A 23,185-nucleotide genomic window follows, 5' to 3' on the forward strand; every position below is an offset into this window, starting at 1 on the left:
CCTATTATAGATGACCTAAAGCCTTACATTAATCACCTATACGATGTCAATTACTCCATAATCAAGTTCCGTTGAGTTCGCAAGAGTGGATAAACACTGTGTTGCTATAAAAAGTGAAAGCAATAAAACACAATTAGGCGGAATTAGCTTGGACGGCTACAAACTACAAAGTCTGCGTCGTTATAGTCGGCCACAATTATTTGGCGCTATAAACACGAGTAAACAGGTGAGCGGCATGCGCGGGACATATCATTTACTGGGGAATGCCGGGACATTAGCATAATCAGCTGATCATCAGCTGGACCCTGACAATTACGAGATTCCGTCACAGCCAAAACAGCTGATCGCGAGAGGAAAGTCCGGCAAGAAACGGGAAGGTGATTATAAGTACCGGATGATACTGTGGCGTCCTAATTATATAGGAGCCAGGGAAAATTCGTTAAAGTAAATAAATACTAAGTGGGTGAAGAAGCTGGCAACTTTCTATTGGACAGTTTGATACAAAAACGCAATACTGTACAACAATCGAAGAGGTTTTCTTCAGTGACCAAATGCAGCAGTGCTATCGTAAACGTAATAAACTTAAAAATTAATTTAAATCGCAAGGCACATCCATTAACTAAAATATTGTTATTGTGTGACTGCTGTGTGGATTAAATGTATGTATAAATGACTTGTCGTACTGTTGCAGCATCTGATTGTTTACATTGTGTTTTGTACTGTCAAACTGTAGCGTTTGCACGCACATTTGAACAGTTGAGTTTGTGTAGCGACAATCACGTAATGTGACAAAGCGATTGCTGTTGATTACTTTGTGTCTGTTAAACATAAGATAGCGCTAGATCGATCCCGAACATTGAACACACGGTCTATCCGACCCCGTCCGTACAACAGCAATCGGAGCCCCTTTCAAAAGCGGCGTTTAATTTCAATGAAAGCGTTTGAAAAGGTGCCCTCCCTCGTCACGGCTAAACGGGATGTAATTGGTTTTTGACAAACAACTGCCACCAGAGGCTTTTCTTTTCTCCGATTGAAGCCGAAATAATGCCCGGACTCGTAAACGCGGAGGGACGCCTTTTTATGCGGGACTACAAAAACAACGGCGAAATCGAATTTATAAACAAATAAATGAGCCTTTCATTGTCCACCGATGGTTTTGGGTTACCTGCTTTCGAATTGGCTCAATTAAAGAAGCGAAGGACTTCCACAATGGTTGTCAGGTGTCACGTGGTAAGACTTAATTGGAACGAGGCTTATTCAAATGTCGGGACACAATGCGTTCCGGGCCCGGACTCAGTCTTCCGCATACTCACCTATATTGTCTGATTCTGGTTTGATTAATCAGATAAATTACCGCGTGGCATTTCTCGTTCTGCTTGTTAAGTGGTCCGGCACACCCCTGTAAATATCGTTTTGGAATCAATTATTAATTGTTTAGACACACTGAGAAGCATAACCGGCTTATTGAATCATCCACAAACGTGGTTACGCACTCATATTTTAACGGTCTAGCTAGAATTTGACCAAACACGAGTTAATACTCCTAAATATGTAAATATTTATTTTTTATCTGCTTCAAACATATGTTGGGGTTTGTTAATGGTTTGCAGTAGCTTCATAATAATTCATAAGAACCCCAGGGGGGATTAGCATTAATTAGGGTATAGTTATTTCTGCATATAGATTTGTTACAAGTAAATCTCGTGATGTTATACGCAATATGTAAAGTTCGAATCATATACAGTATAGCCCACTGTTTGGGCCAACCGTTCTTGTTTTGTTTAGGTAGGGATCTGTTATGCAGATGTAACGTAACTTTATTAATTATTTGTCGATATCCATTGAGGATATACTTTTTAATTGGATTTGTATACAACTTTCACTAGTGATGAATCAAGCTCACAACCCTTGTTATGTAATTTAATTACAACGCAGTAATGTGTCATTTAAATACAGATGATTGACACTTGGACACAGCTGATGTTGTAAGGGTCTCAGCTGACCACAAGTGGGAGTTTGAAGTTCATTGTAGCGCGATTGTGTGAGTGTGAGTGGACGACGACTAGTGACGCAAAACACAACTGAGCTGTTTACCAGAGCATTGTGTGCTCGGCTCGGGGCTGGTACCATGTGTTCACGGGAATTAAAAGCCCACCCCTCTCTGACGACTCCGCCCCAAAAAACAAGGGAATAAAGCTCTCCGAAGGGGAGCAATCATTAACAACTCAAATTTCAATAAGCCGAAAATTAGGTGACATTCGAACTAACACATGGGTGCACAAAGGCTCGGAAGCGGAGGCCTCGGGTTCGATTCAGTGATTTATTCCGAGACGTTTTTCTGCCCCCGAGGTGTCGAGATCGAGTTGTCGCCAAACGGAAATATCCTTTTGAGGGTTTTTAAAAACTACCGCGCCCATTGAGGAGCCGGTCTGTGGATTAGCTCCTGTCACTTTTTACCACTCACAATCGTAACGAGTTTACATAACAGTTTGGTCCCTCTTCCCCCCAAGCATAGTGGTGTGTGATTGTAATGTGTATACCCGGGGATATACGGCTCACATTATATGCTACGGAATCTGACGATGGTAGTAGTACTTAATAATGTATTATTTAAATTAGTAAAAATTAAACTTATGTGCATGAAATAAACTCGACGTTCATAAACACTAAAATTATTAAACATGTGTAAGCATATTAAGTATAGAGAAGCATAAAAAATCGCATTTTATGTTCAACGTATTATTAGATTATTAATTGCATGTTCAAATAAAGAGCGTAAAGCAAATTTTTTACTTATTACAGATTTTGATCAACTTATCCATTATATTTTATGTTGGCAAAACGAACAACTCATCCGTATTTATATTTATTGAACAAACGCTAGCCTATCTATTCGAATTAAAAGTACAAGAGGGTTTAACTCCGCGATACTATGCAATTGACTAAGTATCGACTAAATAGTATTAATTACATTTTAAACCTAAGTCCGTATAGTATTGGTAATACACACCTTGCTTTCATATCTCAAAAAGATTTTGCATCTCTATAAATTGGAAATAATCTAAAATCTAGTGAACGATCATAAAATGATTATGAGTGAACTTTTTAAACTAATACCACAGACAAAATAGCTAATGCCATCACAACGAAATATGTTTAAATAAAACGGTATCATTATTAATAATCATTAATAAGTAATCATTATTAATCAAGTGATAAAATACTAAAGTAATCCACTTAAAATATAAACACAGGCACTAATCTGAAGGTTTAAGGCCGAAAGATACCACTCCAAAACACGCCTTTCCGTACACATTCTATCGAAGCAGTGTCTCAGGGGTATTTTTTCGAAGCAGTGTGTTTCGGAGTATGTTTTTTGGGAGCAGTGATGACAAACTTCCTGGATCTATTTCTAAGTAAAGCCTTTCGCAGTAGTGCTTGACCATGTGTGGTTTGTCAGAGCAGTGCCTTGAATAATGAATTTCAGAGCAATAACTCATGTCGCTTAGAATAACGTACTACTGTACGAACGTTCCGCGCCATTGTTTTAAGTAATTTACAGTTCTCCAGGCAGATGATTGATCAGCTGATGATTGAATGTTAAGAGGTGAGAGTGATGTGGAGTGGGAGGAGAAGGATAAGTCCCGTCACCCCCAGGTTATCCCGGTCCTGAGGGACTCTACCCTGACGTTTACGGCTCCAATCTCCAATCTTTCGATCCAATCACATTCCTCCGTGTTCTCAACACTTCAGATTTTCTGTTGCTTTTCTTAAATGGATTTTATATAAGAAATTTTCTCTAAAAAAACTATCTTCCATTCTTGATTTCTTGGAGCAATTAGTGTACAAGGTATAGTATAGTGTACAAGACAATTATGTACAGGTATATTAGAAGTTTTGTTCGTTTAAAAGTAAATGTATTATAAATACTTAGCCGCTTAAATATCAGCTAAGTTGGGAAATGTAATGTATATTACTACTAGCAGAGTACCCGTCCTTCGTACGGGGTTGGTGTATAAGTATAAAGTGCTTATTGCAGTTATAATCGTGCTTTGCGTTTGCTATTGGAGAAAACACGGTTTAAGAAAGTTGTCTTCTTTTAATTTACGGTATGCTTTAGTATAGCACATATACCATTGCCATAATGTTCTACCACTGCATCAAAACAATGAAAAGTGAAATTCTCATTTTTCACAGCTTTTTGTTACTATTTGGTTAAAATTAGATGTTGGCATAAATGCAAAAATAACCATGTCCTCTCCCATTGCAAACGCAAAGTAGAACGACTATAACAGCAATAAGCATATACAGTACGCAAACTTGGTCTTATGTGATCGTTGACGCCAACCCCGTACGAAGGACGGGTACTCTACTAGTAACAGTATAAAACTTACCAATTTCTTTTCTGTTTATAGTTTGACTTATTAATTGTTTTAACAATTATTTGAGAACAAAAATCCCTCCTCATAAATATCAATTTTTTACCTTTAGGTGTTTAACCATTGAAAAACTTGAGAATGTTAACCCATTATTTTTTAACTAAATCATAACCTGTTATACTGTTTAAAGTCAACTTTGAAAACCGAAGAAAATCTTTGAAATAGTGAATATTAACTTCTACAATAATTAACTTGCCACTGCTAGTTTAGGGTAATCATACTGTGGTAAAGAATGCACTTATGTAACATCGAATGACATTTGGACCAAGGTGGTCAGTGCTTATCTTTATATCAAAGTAACGATCAAATACGATGAAACTGTTTATCTGTTCGAGATAATTTTAACGGATTCAAGATCTTATTCTAACTCAGTGGACCAGCAGCTCAGTGTCTCGGCAATATCACGTTGGTGATTGGCGTGAACTGTACAATATTCCTCACCAGATCTGGCGCGCACCACCTTAGATAATGTAACATGTTAGCATAAGTTTTAAATTACTAAAAATAAATAAGCTAGTAATTTTTAGAAAATAGTAAATGTATGTTAAAAATATTATGTAGTATTTTGAAGAACCTAATTTATTATGCTGGTAGAATTAGTATTGTCGTAGAAAAATAATGTTTTATATCGTTGTTTTAGTTATTTGATATTATTATTATCATGTACATGCTGTAGCCCAGTAATCTATTTCTTAAACATTTTAAAGAACACCTAGTGTAGACCTTCGTATAATTTACACCTATTGTACACCTTAATATAATTTACACCTATAAGTTATGTCAATATTAGTTATAGCCTGAATTGGATTCAGAAATTATGTTAATGTAAACTCAATATAATGTGTACTATGTATGTTTAAAATTTTAAAATGTTTTTCTTGTGAAATAAACTGCAGTTAGAATTATATAGTTCGAATTTATATTTGGTACCTTTGTTTAAAAATCGAAGTATAAATAATTTATTCATGTATTGTGTTATACTTGTCATAGGACACACCTCTACCGCGCGCTGAGTGTACGATCTGGTAATTTCTCTTATGTAACTTCATGGTAGGGTCTAATTATACATGAGTACCTGTCACATCGGCTGCATTCCTTCGCAGGCGGTTTGATTGTTGGCGATGACAAAGATGTGGAAAACGTCCGTTGACGAAAACGCTCGTTCCTACGGCTTATCTTGTTTGGAATAAACAAACACCTGTAGGCCCGTTAGTAAATTGGGACCATTAATCGGTCCCTGGTTAGAAGGGCATTTAATTGGAATGGGTGCTGGCCCTCAGCCCTATAAATCCAATGCACCTGCGCGCGAATCCGTTAGTCCAAATTAATAACCACTCTTCGATCTTCAATTATTTCTTCAGCTCTAATGTGTCGACCCAAAGACAACCTTAATTGTAGCATTGGATAATTACTACCCTACTATCTAAGTGTGAAGATGATGAAACTGTTACAAATCAAAAGTTGGATCGCAGTATTCTATAGTGTTCAAAATATTAATTATAATAATCTAACCTTTTAAAAATCGCTACAACATATTATTGACGAACTTTTTGTAAGTCAAATTATAATGTACTATTCATGACATCTATTGTTATAGAGTCAAATTTACCACAAATAGGGACAATCAAGGTCATGAATCAAAATTAATTTTATCTTTGTTTTTGTATATCATGGTTTTGGTCCAAAGTTAGTGTAGTTTTTATCAACTCGACAGTATCTCAAGTAAGAGATGAAAAGGCGATGTTTAAATACTGTTCACTGTTAAAGCGAAAAGATAGGAGAAAGGTAGGACCTATGATAACGCTACGAGCGACTTTGAAACCTATGTCTACTAAGTAAACAAGTTGGATCTAAGGTAAGCCTTACATTTTAACAAAAATTTTTCTCCTACTTAGAACTAAATACTTAACCTGGATTCATTTCATCATTGATTGCTTGGAGATACTTCCTTATAGATTATAACTTGTATTCCATTAGTTAAAGGTATATGTAAAGCGAGTTTTTACGTTAGCTATTCACCTGTTGTTTTTCTAACTTTTAAACTATTCTAAGTAAGCATATTTAAATATGTTTTGGCATTTGGTATAATAATCAATTAATAATGTCCACACTACAAATTACACCCTGAACTAATAAAAAAATATTAGAGATCAGTCCACTCAAAGTAACAGGATATGAAAATGGATACTAAACCAGGCTTCACTTCTCACGTTAAGATGGGAAGACTACTTGCAACATCCAAAGTCAATGTGTTACTTAGCCATGTTATTATCATGCAATTATCGGTTCCAAGCATTAACACTGGAGGTTTACCAATTGATTCTTGGTTTGTGTTTCCTTATTACAAAAAATATCAATCCGTTGTGGAATATTAATAAATACGATTGTTACATTTAAATTGTTGCATTTATTTGAAAATGTACATAACACGTATGAAGCAAAGGTCTACGACAACATCGAACATGGTACATTTTACATGGTAACCGTATTTAATATATTTACAACAGTTTGTAATTTCATTTTAGATCCAAGAATATTTTGTGAAGTGGAAGTACTGCACAGTAACTTGTCAATTTACAAATCACTTAAGATTGTGTAAACGCAGGTTGTCATATTCCAATTGAGAAAATAAATGTCAAGGTTTTGTACAATGCTTAGTGAAACGTAATTCTCTCAAGGGACCTTTGTTTTAAAGTTAAATGTTAATGTTCATAAAGGTACTCAATGACAATTCTTTACAAATAAATAAACTTACTTCCTAAACCTATCTATATAATACATTACTATCACAAATCTTTAATACTAACTACTATTTTGTACATAATTAGGTACATTTATTACAAAACGAGATCGACAAATTCAACACTGACTAGTCCTTACATATTTGTACATAAAACACCTTCCTCTCACTTTTCATCGAATATGGAAAAGAAATCAATTATTTTGTTACAAGTTTCAAGTTAGTACATTATGAGATTCAAGCATGAAAACCATCAATTTATAAGGAAATGTTATGTAAATGTAAATTCCTAATATTTGGTCTATAGACAGAGCAAAACAATAGTTTTCATTCATAGTTGCAATTCGGATCTTGATGGGAAATTATAAAATAAAATAACAGTGAATCACTCTATCTCTCATGTATGTTAGGTATGAAATGTTGTTTTTTACTTAAGTCTTATTGTTATAAAATAGTTAGCAAATTCATAACTAAAATAACTTAATATAAATCGCAATTTCCACATTTAAATGACTATTACCAAACGAAATTGTAATTATTTGCGGAATACTTAGGTCATAGCACAGCCTAATGGGTGAGAGTTACCCAAATTTAATTTAGTAATACATACATTAATAAGGTTAATAGTTTTATTTTCAGTAAATGATACAGACTTTCAATGGCCAGTTTGTATCATTGTCCGAGCATGAGATCATAATAGGTTTGGTTCCTGAATATTGAAAATATAACTAAACTATTAATAGAGAATGAATTATTAAACAATGTACTTTACAACAAGTGACGAAAATGAATAATTTTGCTAGCACCAAGTACCAGTGTAAGTGTAGGATTGTCGATGTATTGCGAAATTAATGTTAGAGTTCTTTGCTAGGTGTGTAACAGAAATTGTCAGAGCCCGTTGGTAGGGTTACTCTGTAAGGATGGAAGGAAAAAGTGGTCGGCTCCTCCACAGGGTAAACGTGAGGTAAACTTCAGACTAGGCTAGGCAAGGGCGCACGAGGAGGTGAGGACTGCGAGGAGGACGGGGGAGTGTGATGGTGGTGATGGTGGTAGTAGAGGGAAGGGTACGCGGAGGAGGCGGAGGTGACAGGGACGGACAAGTGATGCTGTAGTCCAGGAGTAGACGATGCCTCGTGGTACAAGATGGGAACTCTCACCAGTCTCTGTGCTGCCTGGGCCATGTTCGCGGCCTCCAGCTCGGCCGCCAGCTGCCTCTTCCACTTGTTCCGCCTGTTCTGGAACCATATCTTCACTTGAGTTTCTGTCAAATGCAAAGACGCGGCTAACCCCGCTCTCTCTGAGCTCGACAGATATCTCTTCATGTCGAAGGTAGATTCTAACTGGAAGACTTGACTTCTAGAAAAAACCGTCCTCGTTTTCTTTTTCCTCTTGTTATTGTTGCTCATCAAGCCTCCGTCCTTCTTGTCGTCCTTGGAGTCGAAATCGTCGTCTCCTTCCTCCACTTCATCACCGTCCACAACCATGTCGTCGTCGTGCCGTCGCTCCGACATGTAACTGTGCATGTTCTTCTGACTGGCGGCCGCGAGCTGCAGGTAGGAGTCGTGCTGATGGAGGAAGCTGGGCCCGAGGAGAGAGCTGAGGTGATGGTTACCCAGAGGTTGCCTCGGGGACGTCGCTTCCTCACCTAGAGAGCTCGCAGGGCTGTGGCTGCGTCGGTGAGGGTCAGCCCCAACAGAATGTCCATGGTCCTTGGATTGGCTGCTGGAGGGTGGTAGAGGAGATCCACTCCGAGGCCCGACACTGTGAGGAGTGCTCGGCCTACTGGTCTCTTCGTTTGTCGTCGTCGAGCCACCTGCAAGAAAATATGAATATAGAGAACGTGCGAAACTGAGGTATTTAAATACTTTGAGCGTTTCATGCGGCTCTTGTTATTGAATCGAGTTAGCAACATTATAAGGACAAGGAAATATAAGCTAATATATAAGCAACAACAGGTGTTTCGAGGAACGGACCCAACGATGTTATGATTAACGACTATTTCATTATTCTGCAGTTGTGTATCCAAGACCATACAAGTCTGACACTGGAGCGAAGCTGATAAATGGTATTCTTTGATCTAGATACCGCAACACTCAATCAAGTCACGGCGGGGTTTCAAGGTGCTTCCGGCCGAACTAAAACTGGGTGCAAGATTAATCGATTGTTGTTTATAATGACGTAAATTAACTATTTAATCGAGATAAAGATGAGTATTTATTACCCTCTCAAAGCTGTTAGCTAATGTTTGAAGTCTAGTGCCCAATTCTATGTCCGGATTAATTAAGTGGTAAAACAGGGAGATTCTAAAAGAAATAAACATCTTTGACTGTCTAATACTGCTATGTTTTAAATACAAGGAGAATGCAGCCTATGTTTTAAGAAATTAAAAAAAAATCCATATAGTTTTTCCATATATTACAAACGTTTAATGTGAGCATTTTGGTTCACATAGCATAAGACAATCATTTTTTAGTTTTGTCCAAACTCCCAGAAGAGTGATCTGATCAATACTCTTTACTGCAGTGACAATCCTTTCTTTTTAGCTGCAAAAGGTTTGACATTAGAGACTGTACAAACACTTTATATTTCACATAATCCTACACATATGCAACGAGGAAATAACTCAGGGCTTTGCGGAGAACATCCCAACATTAGGTCGATGTCAGCTGCACGGCCAGATCCAGGGCAGGGCGTCTTGAGATTCTCATCTAGATATTCAAATTACGTATAGCTTTATAAAAACATGTTCAGCTGTTTTTTTTCATATAAGCTTTTAACCGTTTTTCGTAGAATTTAAAGTTATAAACTCACCTCCCTTACCGATTTCTTCGGAGAAAGTGCAATAGTTACAAGATATGACCCGAGTTAGCTTTATCAACTTTTACCGCAGCCCTCTCAGTGCTTTATTATTTGTTCAAACAACCTTTAATGCTGTGCTTCTTATGTACTTCGTAGCTAACTTTATAACAGGATGGTATTTACTACATCTGGTGCTAAATCAACGTTATAGGCCAGTCAATAACAGCATTCAACATCGCAAACGCGCATGTATCTACGATTTTTTTATATGTTGTTAGGTCCCCTAAGAGTAGTTTATACCCAAGTTTGCAACCCTGAAAACCCTGTGCTACTCCCATAATACTTGAAAAACTGTAAAATTCTGGCTATTTTTTTGTTTTATTGGAAAAAACGAACTGTAGGAAGCGTTTATCAGGTATATGTGTCCTATACTTTTTTTAAGATAACTAAATTTGTAACAATTGGAACCCAGTTAGAGCCCATTAAGTCCTTTTTTTGCGGATATACAGTTAGTAAAAAAAGGAAAATTTTTTCAAACATTGAAAGATTATCGGTAGGCTCATTTGCTATGATGCGTAAAGGCTGAAGTAATGATCATAGAGTGAAGTCTTTGGGAAGCGTTTTGTAGAGAATTTAATAAGCTTTAATTCAATTCCAAAGTTGTGTGTCTTTTGTCTTACAGTTTCACACAACAATTTAAAACATAAAAATATCATAATTTGCGTAAATGTTGTATTTGGATCCTTCACAAAACGTCGCTCTGATAAGTTCTGGTCTGGTTTGTGGACAGATTCGACCATGGAACACGTACTGATGAGGTCCATGAAAAGCCAGGGTGGGCTAACTCAAGGTCGGGGAATATCAAGCAGTGTGTTGGCGCGCTGGTCAGTAGGGTTGGTTTCCATGCTCAACATTTGCGAGGAGGTGGAACGTTTCACTGAAACTATGACTCTAACATCAGAACAGCACGTTGATATGAGGGCATCCCAAATTGCGAGAGACACTGCAGATACCAAAAAAATAAAGATCTGGTTCAACACCCACCCTCCATTCCCGGTCAGCGATCGCCTATTTTCCATCCACAGTGGTATCATCGGAGGCCCTGATATAAACTGGCACTTATCTTAAGAACTGGGAGCAGGAGGAGTAAAACAAATTGTTGGTAACAACTTTGGTAAAGTGACTTTCAAACGAAAGGACAAAGTGAAGACCTTGACGTCAGGCACCATGTCTGTAAAAGTATTCAACAAGAGAGTTGATGTTGATCTCCTTACCATATTCCAGAGGGTCTGCGTCACAAAACAATCAGATGAACAATTGAAGCAGCATTTTGCGTATGAGCTATCACCGTATCCACTGTCCTTATTCATTGAAGAAGGAATGCACAAGGGCACAAAATCTTCCTTCTATTCAGCATTTACACCAAAACCACTAAAACCTCATCCACTAAAACATCATCCCAGGAAACGAAGCGTTCATAGTGATTGATGGTGGTTACATCTTGCACAAGGTTATCTGGCATCGAAATGATTCAGTCAGATCAATTGTGGTGGATCAGCTGAACGCCTGTGACGCTCTACTTCTCTCTCATGCCAAACGTTTTGTTTGATGAACCAGCACCCATCAAAGTGTCCCAAGTAAAAATGCTCTCAAATGAATCTAACAAACACCGACCGATCACCATGTTGTGTACCGAATTTGAGATGCATGGTATTTAAATACATCAATCTCAAGAGGACGCCGATGCTGATATAGTGAGGACTGCCCTCTCCAAGAGTTCATCGTTCGATCAGGATTTTATCATTGGGGAGGATGACGACCTACTGTTGCTCCTCAACGGATTAAGCTCTGGAGTCTGGACAGACGAACGTGTACTTCCAGAAAGGCGGGAGAAGTGGATCAGAGTGTGCCCAATATCCAGCAAATTCTTTCACATGTGGAGAAATGCATGTTCCATGGGAGATGGTTTTGTTCCTGCATGCTATTAGTAGGTGTGACACCACATCTGCCTTTTCTGGCAAAACAAGATGAAGTGTCATAAAATACATCTATAAAATGTCAATTTCACATTCTTGCACTCTTTAAAGAAATAAATAATAACTGTAGTCAATGTTCCTACATTGATGACATCATTAACGGAAAGTCTATTTTAATATTTTAATATTTTTTTTTTAGGAATCTATAAGGCCTAGACACGCCACTTTGGAATTAAATTAAAGCTTATGAAATTCTCTACAAAATCTTGCCTAAAGACGTTTCTCTATGACCTTTACTTCAACCGATACGCATCTTGGCAAATGAGCCTATATTCGATAATCTTTCAATGTTTGAAAAAATATTCCTATTGTTTACCAACTGTATATCCGCAAGAAATGGACTTAATGGGCTCAAACTGGGTTCCAATTGTTGCAAATTTAGTTAACTTTAAAAAAGTACAGGACACATATACCTGATAAACGCTTCCTTCAGTTAGTTTTTTTCAATAAAACAAAAAAATAGCCAGAATTTTACAGTTTTTCAAGTATCATAGGAGTAGCACAGGGTTTTCAGGGTTGCAAACTTGGGTATAAACTACTCTTAGGGGGCCTAACAACATATAAAAAAATCGTAGATACATGCGCGTTTGCGATGTTTGCCTTTTTTCCTGTATATATTGACTGGCCTATTAAGCAATAGTAGCTGATTAAAATGTCTTTAAACTCAAGCACACAAAACTATTTCATTAAAATTATAAGGACCATTTTCTTTCCAATCACTTAACTTTGAAACTGTATACAATGCTTGCGTTGTTGGTGACAATGAGCTGTTTTTATGAAAACATGAAATATTTTACTATCCATTAACACCAACTACACTGACAATAACAACGTAACTATTAGTTTTAAGACGTATATATTGTATTTTAGATTTAAAATTTATACAGTAACTGGGCCTTTGTGTGGACAAAACATGTTCCATTTTTATTGTATCCAACCTAAAGTACAATACTTTCAATATATAAGAAACCACAAGACGTTCTCAATTGTTACTTCCGAAATTAAAAGCTCCCATTCCACGTTGTTACTCCTTCGCATGTTAACGCTCGTAGGATCAGCTGACGATCAGCTGCTGAAGGTGGAGGAATGTCCACATGGCTTCTGGTGATTGTCCTGAGAGGCTTCATCGATTGTTATTGGAGATATCCCGGTGTGGTTTGTGTTCCGAATAATTGCGTTACGACATCGTCTACCATAATACTGTGTTCATTCTTTCGGAACCCCAGCTACGTGTACATATTCCCGCACTACAATGATACACTGACGTTTACTTAATAACTATGTATGAACACATTTTAAGGGATGTGTAGTATTACGTTTATTGCCAGTTAAGTCGCTAATTTGGTTCCTATATTTTCGTAATGGTATTCGTAAATATTCTCTTACCAAAATACAAGTTTACAGTTTAATAATTTTAAAAACTGGAATTTAAGTAAGATACATCATAATATGAAAGATAAAAAATTAGAGATCAAATGAACTGTTATCACAAAAAATAACCTTATCCATCAGTATTATAATTTCATCACTAGGGCGCAAAGTTACACTTTTCGATTCGAGTACGAGCTTTACAATCAAGGCGAAGACGAGGTCGGGAAGTAAGCGAGGTTTGAAAGGATATGCCTACTTTTTGCCCGTGCGATGAACTATATTTTTCGTCATATTATTAGAGCTAACTAAGCTAGAAAACTATTTAACTTTTCATGTTAAGACATCTCAAAACGACGTTGAATTTTGTAGGCCTATTGATATCAATCTTAGGCCTCATCCTTGTTAACACTTAATTGTTTGTTTTGATATTACAATTATTTAGCCAAATCATTCATTTTTTACCAATTTTATAGTTAAACTCAAATGTTACTTTTCCAGGTATCTCGTAGACTAATAAAACTGAAAGGAAGTTTTTTTTAATAAGAATGAAAACTCACATTCTATGGTCTAATGGTAGGATTAGTGTATCTCTACAAACAGTTTTCGAAAACTCACATATTCTATGGTCTAATGTTATGATTAGCGTACCTCTACCAATAGTTTTCCCCTTTGATTTCTTGACCCGTTTACAGGCACTACAATAAAAAATATTTTAAAACCCCCACCACAATAGGCTACATCTTAGTTACTGGTAATTTTATAATTTGTCCAAGAGGTTGGCCATTTTGAAACGACTTGTTTCCCCACTTTAAAACTGATCGAAAGACACTTGACGGTGATTTTAGCAAAACAAGAGAGAGAGGAGCTGATCCTTCGGGAGAGGTTCGCCGGAAACGCCTTGGAAATGATCTTAAGTGCCATGTCAATGTTTAATGAAGCAGAAACTCAAAACTCAAGACATGTCGATATTGAGCAGCACAAGACTTACGATATTGCTTCAACATTGGGAATTCATAGCTCATGGTTGGGGGTTGGGAATGTTTCATCGAGTTTTTAACGTCGCATAATCAAGTAACTCAATAAAATATGTATGTAAATTATTAATAAAGTTATTTAAATATTTTAAAGAATAGCTAGTAAAATGTCAGTCGTATGAATATTTATTTGCCATACTTTGCCAATTAACTACACAAATGACATTTTATCAATAGACCATCACTGTATAGTACAATTTGTTATGCCAAAGGATTTTTTCAGTGTTAATCCAAGTAAAAAGTATTTTTTAGAGTATGCCAGTTATTTGTTAATCTTAATTAAAAGTAGAAATGTAAGGTAAGTAAGAATTTTTATTCTGACAAGAAAATGTAAATCTGCTGTATACAGTCTATCACAAGTGTTTCTTCATACTATGAGAATCAGCAGTTAAAACTCAGGTACCTCAATAACTGCCCATAAACATCATACTATTGACCAATCGAAATAAACAAATAATATACTGAAAATGTCCTTTTCCAACGTTATTATTTCTTAATGTTAGTAATATTTCTTAATGTTGTCAAACATACAACATAGAGATGTATTTGTTTTGTTAGTCCCAACTCAAATTAATAGCTACGCTTTTTAGCTACAATATTAATAACTACAAACAATGTTTTTTTTATTTTGTTCATATAATATTTCAACATTTGTACTTTAGGATTGGTCTCCATCTAGCAAAAGCTCAGTTCCAATTTTACCTTTTTTTAACTGTACCTAAATGAATGTTTAAGGTTTAAAATTTTAAACTCTTTTTTTTAAACAAACCATTTACAAAGTATTCTCAAGTCTATTCTTATAAACGTTCAAGGTAATTTTACATAGATCCTAGAAGTATTTTCATTGAAGAATGAACTTGATACAAATCCGAAATGAAGTGTCTGCTGACAAAGCAAGGGCGGGATGTTTAAAAACAGCGAAAGACAAACTGTCAACAAAGTGAAAACCAATAAGCAGTGGACACTTGAAGGGCTCCTAAGCCGGCGGAGAGAGAAGTGCTTAAAACGGCTTCGCTGTTTATTTAAAATCTAATTAACTGGAGCTTACAGTGAAAATGTGTGAGTGGGCACAAATTGGCTATAAGCCGAGACCTTACTAGTGCAGGGCAACGGTTAACAGCGAACGAGTACTTACTGGGGTAGCTATCTAATAGCCTACTTTATATTAAAGTTAACAGTTAATGGCGACCTAGAGTTAGGGTAGGTATTTAATAGCCTACTGTATCAACCCTCGAAGCAACAATTCACACTGGGTTATTAATCTAATAAACTATAATGACTTTGGGTCACCACAGTGTGATCGTTCTATACAATTATCAACGCACTAGGACATCTACATAATGTCGTATCCTAGTAGTGGAGAACTACCGGTTTTACCTCACTTTAGACACGTTTTTCCCATGTTATTCTTATGGGGATTATTTTTGGCCACCAAATCTAAAATCCTGATCTTTGCCTGCAAATCCCTATATAATTGTCAAACCTTATTTTTTACTTATTCTATATATATATATATTCGGTATTAAGCTAAAAAAGCTAATTATTTCATTTATTGACTCATACATGTGTACATGTATAGTAGTGTAAAAACGCTATTCACTGGATCAGGACGAGCAACCCCCAATTGTACCATAGCACCCTATCATGTGTACAGTTTATTGTGTATCTGTTTTGGTTTAAATATATATATTTCTATGTAATAACACTATTCAATGAACCAGGAGCATGTGCACCCCTCCAACTGTCCCATAGTATAGTAGTGTAAAAACGCTATTCACTGCAGCAGGAGCAGTAGTAGTGTAAAAACGCTATTCACTGGAGCAGGATCAGGTGCAACCCCCAATTGTACCATAGCACCCCATCATGTGTACACGATATTTTACTCGATTGTTTTGGTTTTAATATATATTTGATGGAGCAGGAGCAACACCGTGTTGAATTTCAATAATCAGGTTGTTGCTGCCGTTTTATTTGAGGCGTGGGGGTTTTTGGGCTAACTCCCCCCCCTCCCCCCTCACCACTCTCCTCTGCCCCATGCACAATTGCTAGTACATCTACCATTCCCCTTTCCAGTTGATATATTATATTTCATGTATGTGCGAGGTTTGTACGCGAACTCGGCTCATGGCGTGGGTGTGCTCTCGGCTCATGGCGTGGGCGCGCTCCTGATTCATGGTTGTTTCTTGCCTCTAGTGGTGACGTGGTGAAAACGTCACTCACTTGGGCTTGCTCCTTGCTAGTCTTGGATCTGTTGAAGTAATTTTTACAAATTTTTAATTTCTAGCTGAAAATTTTTAAAATTTCTAAAATTTTGAAATTTTCGAAAAGTCTATAAATAGAAGTGACACAAATTTTTTTTGTTATATATAAAAATGAGGCCCACCTGTCAACACTGCTCCGTGTCGCTCTCCACCAAAAGTAATATGATTCGTCACTACAAGGCAATTCATCAAATGAATGTGTGCAAAGTTTGTGATTTAATCTGTGAAAATAACATGACTCTAAAATCGCATATATTACAAAGTCACAAGAGTTGTAATTTCTGTAAAATGAATATTGTTGGACATTTCAAAAGACATGTTAATTCTTGCATGAAATGTCCATACACAATGATTAAATTTGTTGGTGAATCGATTAGAACTGACCTTGAAAATACTCTGAAGTCTTGTCCTCTACCGATAAAATGGACTTTAGTTAGGAGAATCAAATTTATAAAATATTCAATGGATCAAAATGGAAAATTAGTTAATGAGAAAGAATGTATTGCGGATTTTAGAAGCCTTACTACCTTAACTATTGAGAAGAGAGATTTAAAGCCTCAAATTGAAAATGCACTTTTAAAGATTGATGCTTCCATACACAAATATCAAGCCAAAGGCAGTGGATGGATATATGATCATACTAAATATTGGCAGTTGCATGTTTACAAGTATAAACCCCTAACTCCAAAGTCATATATCCCCACACCAAAAAGTATTCAATCAAAACATGCTGTTTTAAATATAAAGAATTCTGACAATAGATGCTTTCTTTGGTCGATTTTAGCAGCTTTACATCCAAGGAATGCAAACAATGCTGAAAGGGTTTCTAATTATGTACCCTATGAAAGTCAGTTGAATATGACAAACATAAAGTATCCTGTGAAAATATCTGATATAGATAAATTTGAAACACAGAATGATATAAGTATTAATGTATTTGGGGTTGAATATGATAAATTTATATATCCATTAAGAACAACCAAAGTAAATAGTAATATTCACATTGATTTATTATTATTACAAGAAGGTCGTAAATCACATTACTGTTTAATTCGTGATTTTGATAAGTTAATGTTCCACTCTACAAAAGATGACCATAAGAAGCATTTTTGTAAGTTGTGTTTGCAACATTTTTACACTAATGATATATTAGAACGTCATGCAACATATTGTAAAAACTTTGATGCCCAACGAGTGGAAATGTCTAAACAAGATACATTACAATTTAAAAATTATAAATATCAACTTAAAGCCCCATATGTAATTTATGCAGATTTTGAATGCTTTATAAACTCTAATATACATATTCCATCGGGATTTGCATTTGTCGTAGTAAAAGATTCAAAAATTATTTCTGAAGAGTTGTACAGTGGCACAAATGTTATGGATGTGTTTTTTGAAAGATTATTTCAGACTTATGATTATATTAAAAATCAAATGGCAATATATATTCCTCTTCAAATGACTCCTGAGCAAGAGGTATCTTTCCAAAACTCATCACACTGTAACATTTGTGAAAAGCCCCTATATTTTGATAGGGTGAGAGATCATTGCCATTCCTCTGGCCAATACCGTGGAGCTGCCCACAATGATTGTAATTTAAAATATAAAGTAACAAAGAAAATACCAGTATTCTTCCATAACTTGAAAAATTATGATGGTCACATAATAATGCAACATTTGGGAAAGTTTAATAAACGTAAATTAAATTGTATAGCTAAAGATATGGAAAAATATATATCATTCTCTGTTGATGATTTAGTATTTTTAGATTCATACAACTTTCTGTCCCTTCCATTATATAAATTGGCTTCCAATTTGAACACATTTAGATTCATACAAAATCCACTACTACAACGTAAAGGTGTATATCCCTATGAATATATGACGGGACCAGATAAGTTCGCAGAGTCTCTACCTCCAATTGAAAAATTTTACAGTTCTATAACTAAAGAACATATCTCTCCCAATGAATATGAACATGCTAAAAATGTATGGACCCATTTTAATATAAATAATTTACAAGAATATCATGATTTATATCTTAAAACAGATGTATTGCTACTGGCTGATGTGTTTGAGACATTTAGAGACCTGTGTTTAAAAGATTACAAACTTGACCCTGTACATATGTATTCACTTCCTGGACTTACATGGGAGGCCTGTCTTAGAATGACAGGAATAAAATTACAATTATTCAAAGATATTGACATGCATTTGTTCATAGAAAGTGCGATTCGAGGAGGAGTCAGTATGATTTCTACACGTTACGCTAAAGCAAATAATAGATATATGGGTGAACACTATGATCCCAATCAAGAGAGTGTCTATTTAATATATTTAGATTGTAACTCGCTATACTCAACAGCGATGTGTGAGCCGCTACCTATGGATGGATTTTGTTGGTCGAATGAGATAGACTACAAATATAATCAAAATGATGAGTTTGGATACATTTTAGAAGTTGATTTAAAATATGATAAAAGCTTACATGATTTACATAATGACTATCCATTAGCACCAGAGAAAATGAATGGCAAATTAATGCCAAATTTAAATGAAAAAACTAAATATATTTTACATTATAAAGCATTACAAAAATATGAGGAATTGGGTTTGATTGTTACAAAATACCATAGAATTTTAAAATTTAGACAGTCTAAATGGCTTGCACCCTACATTAATTTTAATATTGAAAAACGAAAATGGGCTAAAAATGATTTCGAAAAAGACTTTTATAAATTGTTAAATAATAGTCTCTTTGGTCGAACAATTATGAATCAACGAAAGTTTCGTGATATATATCTCAAGGATGAGTCACTATTAACAAAATATGTCACTAATCCAAGATTTGATTGTAGTAAAAAGTTTGATAACAATTTACATGCTATACATTTAAATAAATTAGTTGTAAAGTTTAATAAACCAATATATTTAGGAATGACCATTTTGGATATAAGTAAAGTAATAATGTATGATTTCCACTATAATTATATGTCAAAATTTAAGAATAAAAGATTTCTAATGACAGATACAGATTCATTAATGTATGCTATAGTTACAGAGGACTTTTACAAGGAAATAGAATGTGACTTACACTATTTTGATACCTCTGGATATAGTAAAGACCATTTCTTATACTCTGATAAAAATAAAAAAGTCACTGGAAAGTTTAAAGATGAATTAGGTGGTCATATTATGTATGAATATTGTGGTTTAAGACCAAAGTTATATTCTTACATTCCTCTAAAATGGTTATATGAAGAAGACAAGCAAGCTTTAGAGGTGAAGAAAGCTAAAGGAGCTGATGGTGCCACTGTTAAACATCTCCTCAGACATCAACATTATTTGAACTGCCTTGCAACTGGGCAAGATGAGATGAGAATGTGACAAGAATTAAATCTATAAATCATCATCTTCAAACCTTAACCATGAATAAAAAAGTACTATCCTTTGACGATGACAAGAGGTTTATTCTGGAAGATGGGATCAACACTCTTGCATTTGGTCATTATAAAATTGATGTTCAAAATGTGTAGATATATAATAAATACAAATGTTAAAAAACTCCAATCTTTCATTTATTTACCCTTACCATCCTCTTGATAGAATTGGTCAAACATAAATCTATATTTGCCATTATTCTTTGACCTTTCTTTGTCTATTACGAAAAAGCCATATTTAGTTTTATCCCAACATTGGTGGCAGAGATTTTTAAATTGGTCAAATGAAAAGTCATTACCAACATGATTGTGATATACATGTTTTAAATTTAAATCATCTTGTTTAAATAATATTAGGAAATTTACATTATCACGTAAATGTTTGTGTACTTTGCTGTAAGATTGACACAAGTAAAAACAGTTAATATTTTTATGTCGACCCATTGAGAAAAATTGTGTAATATTTGGACTATTTATGTCATCAAATACAACAACTGACTGTGATTTTACATCATTTGGTGTGATTTCACAGTCAGTAAACGTGTGTAATTTCACTTCATCACACAAACTAAATATTTCAATTATTTTTTTATATTTTTCTTGTTCTAAAGATTTAGATATTAAATATAAGTTTGTAAATTTTAATCCTTCCTTTCTTACAATTAAATTGTAAATTACAACCGTCTTCCCACTTCCACTTGGACCGCAAATAACACATCGAATATTGGTAGGAAATAGACCCAACTTCTTTGGTATATTTTCCTTAGTATGTACTATTTTAAATTTGTGTTTTTGTTGAATAAAAGACATTTTTTATATAATAAAAATGGTAAAAAATGATAATAAGAAAACATGTAAAAAGGGCAAAGGTTTATTCCTAAAGCCTTACAGGGGTCGAGGGTTATTGAATACTCTTATAAATAACCTTCCATTCCCACTTCACATACCATCATATCGATACTGTGGACCTGGAACGAATATACGTGAGAATCTAGCTAAAAATGTACCTCCAAAAAATAAACTAGACTCTTATTGTAAAGAGCATGACATATTCTACATGAATAATCCCGATACCGCTGCTCGGAACAAAGCAGACATGAGATTAGCAGACTTAGCTTGGACTAGAGTTACAGCCAATGATGCAAGTCTTGCTGAAAAAGCTGCTGCTTATGCAGTGACAAATTTGATGAAGGCAAAAGCAAAAATGGGAATGGGATTAAAATTTAATAAAAAAGATGGACAACTACCAGCTGTTAGAGGCCACAAAAGACGTGCCTCACTTCAGAGGGGTGTACCTAAAAAGCGAGCTAAAAAATCTAACACCAAGAGTAAAAGAGTGCGGAATAGTTAATTTAGACAGTTCATCTGGCACACATTGGACAGCATATCGTAAAAATAAAGATATTGTAATTTATTTTGACCCATTTGGAATCCAACCTCCAAAAGAAGTAATTAAATATTTTGAGGGATATAAAATCTACTATACAACCGATCAAATACAAGATTTAAATAGTTCTATTTGTGGAATTTTATGTTTATCATTCATAAAAAATATTTCTTTATAAAAATGGATTCATTTACTATAACATTTTCGGGTACAGAGTCAGAGCTAAAGTCAGTGTTCTTTCCTCCCATAGAATTAAATGATGATTATGTAATTGGATTAGTAGATTTTCAAAGTTATAATTCTATATTTAATGTTAAAAAACCTCTAAATACTTTAACATATTACAAAGTAGAGAAAATAACATTACCAAAAGGAGAGATCTCTGTCGATGATTTAAACCAGTTATTAAATGGCAAACTTAAAGTTATAATAGATAAAAATGGAGAAGCATTAATTAATACTAAATCCAAACTTTTATTTAAAGGGCTTATTCCAAAATTAAATCAACTTAAAGGAAAAAAATTAACCATTAGTGAAGGTGATGATGTTTTCTATTATGACCACAATACTCCAGTTACAATAGAAATTTCTGAAGGAACATATGAGGTGGTTGAGCTTGCAAAGGAAATTCAAAAGCAAGTCCCAGACTTTTTCCTTACAGCTAATAATAAAACTATGAAATTTACACTACTTTCTAGCCATGTGTTTGATTTTACAAAACCATGTTTAGGGTCTGTTTTATTGGGATTTAAAGGTGTTTCTACTCCTGGTGTTCAGTTTGAATCTACAAATAAAATAAACATTAATAATGTAAATGTGATTAGAGTAAAATGTAATATTGCAAACGGGTCCTATTTAAATGGCAACAAATCACACACCATACATAGCTTTTATCCAGAAGCTCCTCCTGGCTACAAAATTATTGAAGTTCCAAGAAATATTATATATTTTCCTGTAAATAAGAGAAGTTTAGATGTTGTCAGTATAACATTTGCCGATCAGCACGACAAGGCAATTGACTTTAACGGAGAAGAAACTACAATTACTTGTCATATAAAAAAGATATGAGAATTTATAAGAATTTATCTATAAGTGTACAAAATGCTAGGTTCCTAAAGTCAATAGGACTAAAGTTAAAATTTTCTATTAATAAAAATGGAAGATTTTCTAGATGTAACAGGGAAATCCCAATTCGACGATAGTGTGGTTAAAATTACAAATCACTCCTATGTTCCCCACAACACTTTGGCAATAAATAATTCTGATGAAATTCGAATATGTATTAATAATCAAGACTTGCTAACTCTCCCATGTAGGAGTTATCTGTATATTAAGGGAGGAATTGAAAATCATGATAAAGGTCATTTTATAAATAATGCATTTGCGTTCTTATTTGATGAAATTAGATATGAAGTCGCAGGTAAAGAAATAGACATTGTAAGAAACCCAGGAATTTCTAGTCTTATGAAAATATTGAGCTCTTACAATAAAACTACTAAATTGTCAAATGTGGCATTTGATTCTGATACAAATTTAAAAGAGTTCCATAAAGGTGGTAAGTTTAGTACATGTTTGCCATTAGAGCTGTTAATGGGTGTATTTGAGGATTTTAATAAGGTATTAGTAAATGTCAAACAAGAATTGGTGTTGAAAAGATCCAAAAATGATTTGAATT

The 23,185-nt window shown here is 34.8% G+C and overlaps 1 protein-coding gene across 1 annotated transcript in view; it reads right to left on the reverse strand.

Moving 5' to 3' along the window:
* Positions 1-6,850: 6,850 nt before the first annotated feature.
* The window catches only part of LOC128983571 (homeobox protein Hmx-like), a 42,734-nt gene continuing 26,399 nt past the window's right edge, over positions 6,851-23,185 (reverse strand). Inside the window, exon 3 of the mRNA XM_054402892.1 lies at positions 6,851-8,992. Within this exon, the coding sequence (XP_054258867.1) occupies positions 8,151-8,992 (842 nt within the window). The 3' untranslated portion in view covers positions 6,851-8,150. The remainder of the gene's footprint in view (positions 8,993-23,185) is intronic.

The sequence above is a fragment of the Macrosteles quadrilineatus genome, unplaced genomic scaffold, assembly GCF_028750875.1.
Source record: "Macrosteles quadrilineatus isolate MER2022 unplaced genomic scaffold, UCM_ALF_1.0 Scaffold_1__1_contigs__length_201487025, whole genome shotgun sequence".
Taxonomy (NCBI): Eukaryota; Metazoa; Arthropoda; class Insecta; order Hemiptera; family Cicadellidae; genus Macrosteles; species Macrosteles quadrilineatus.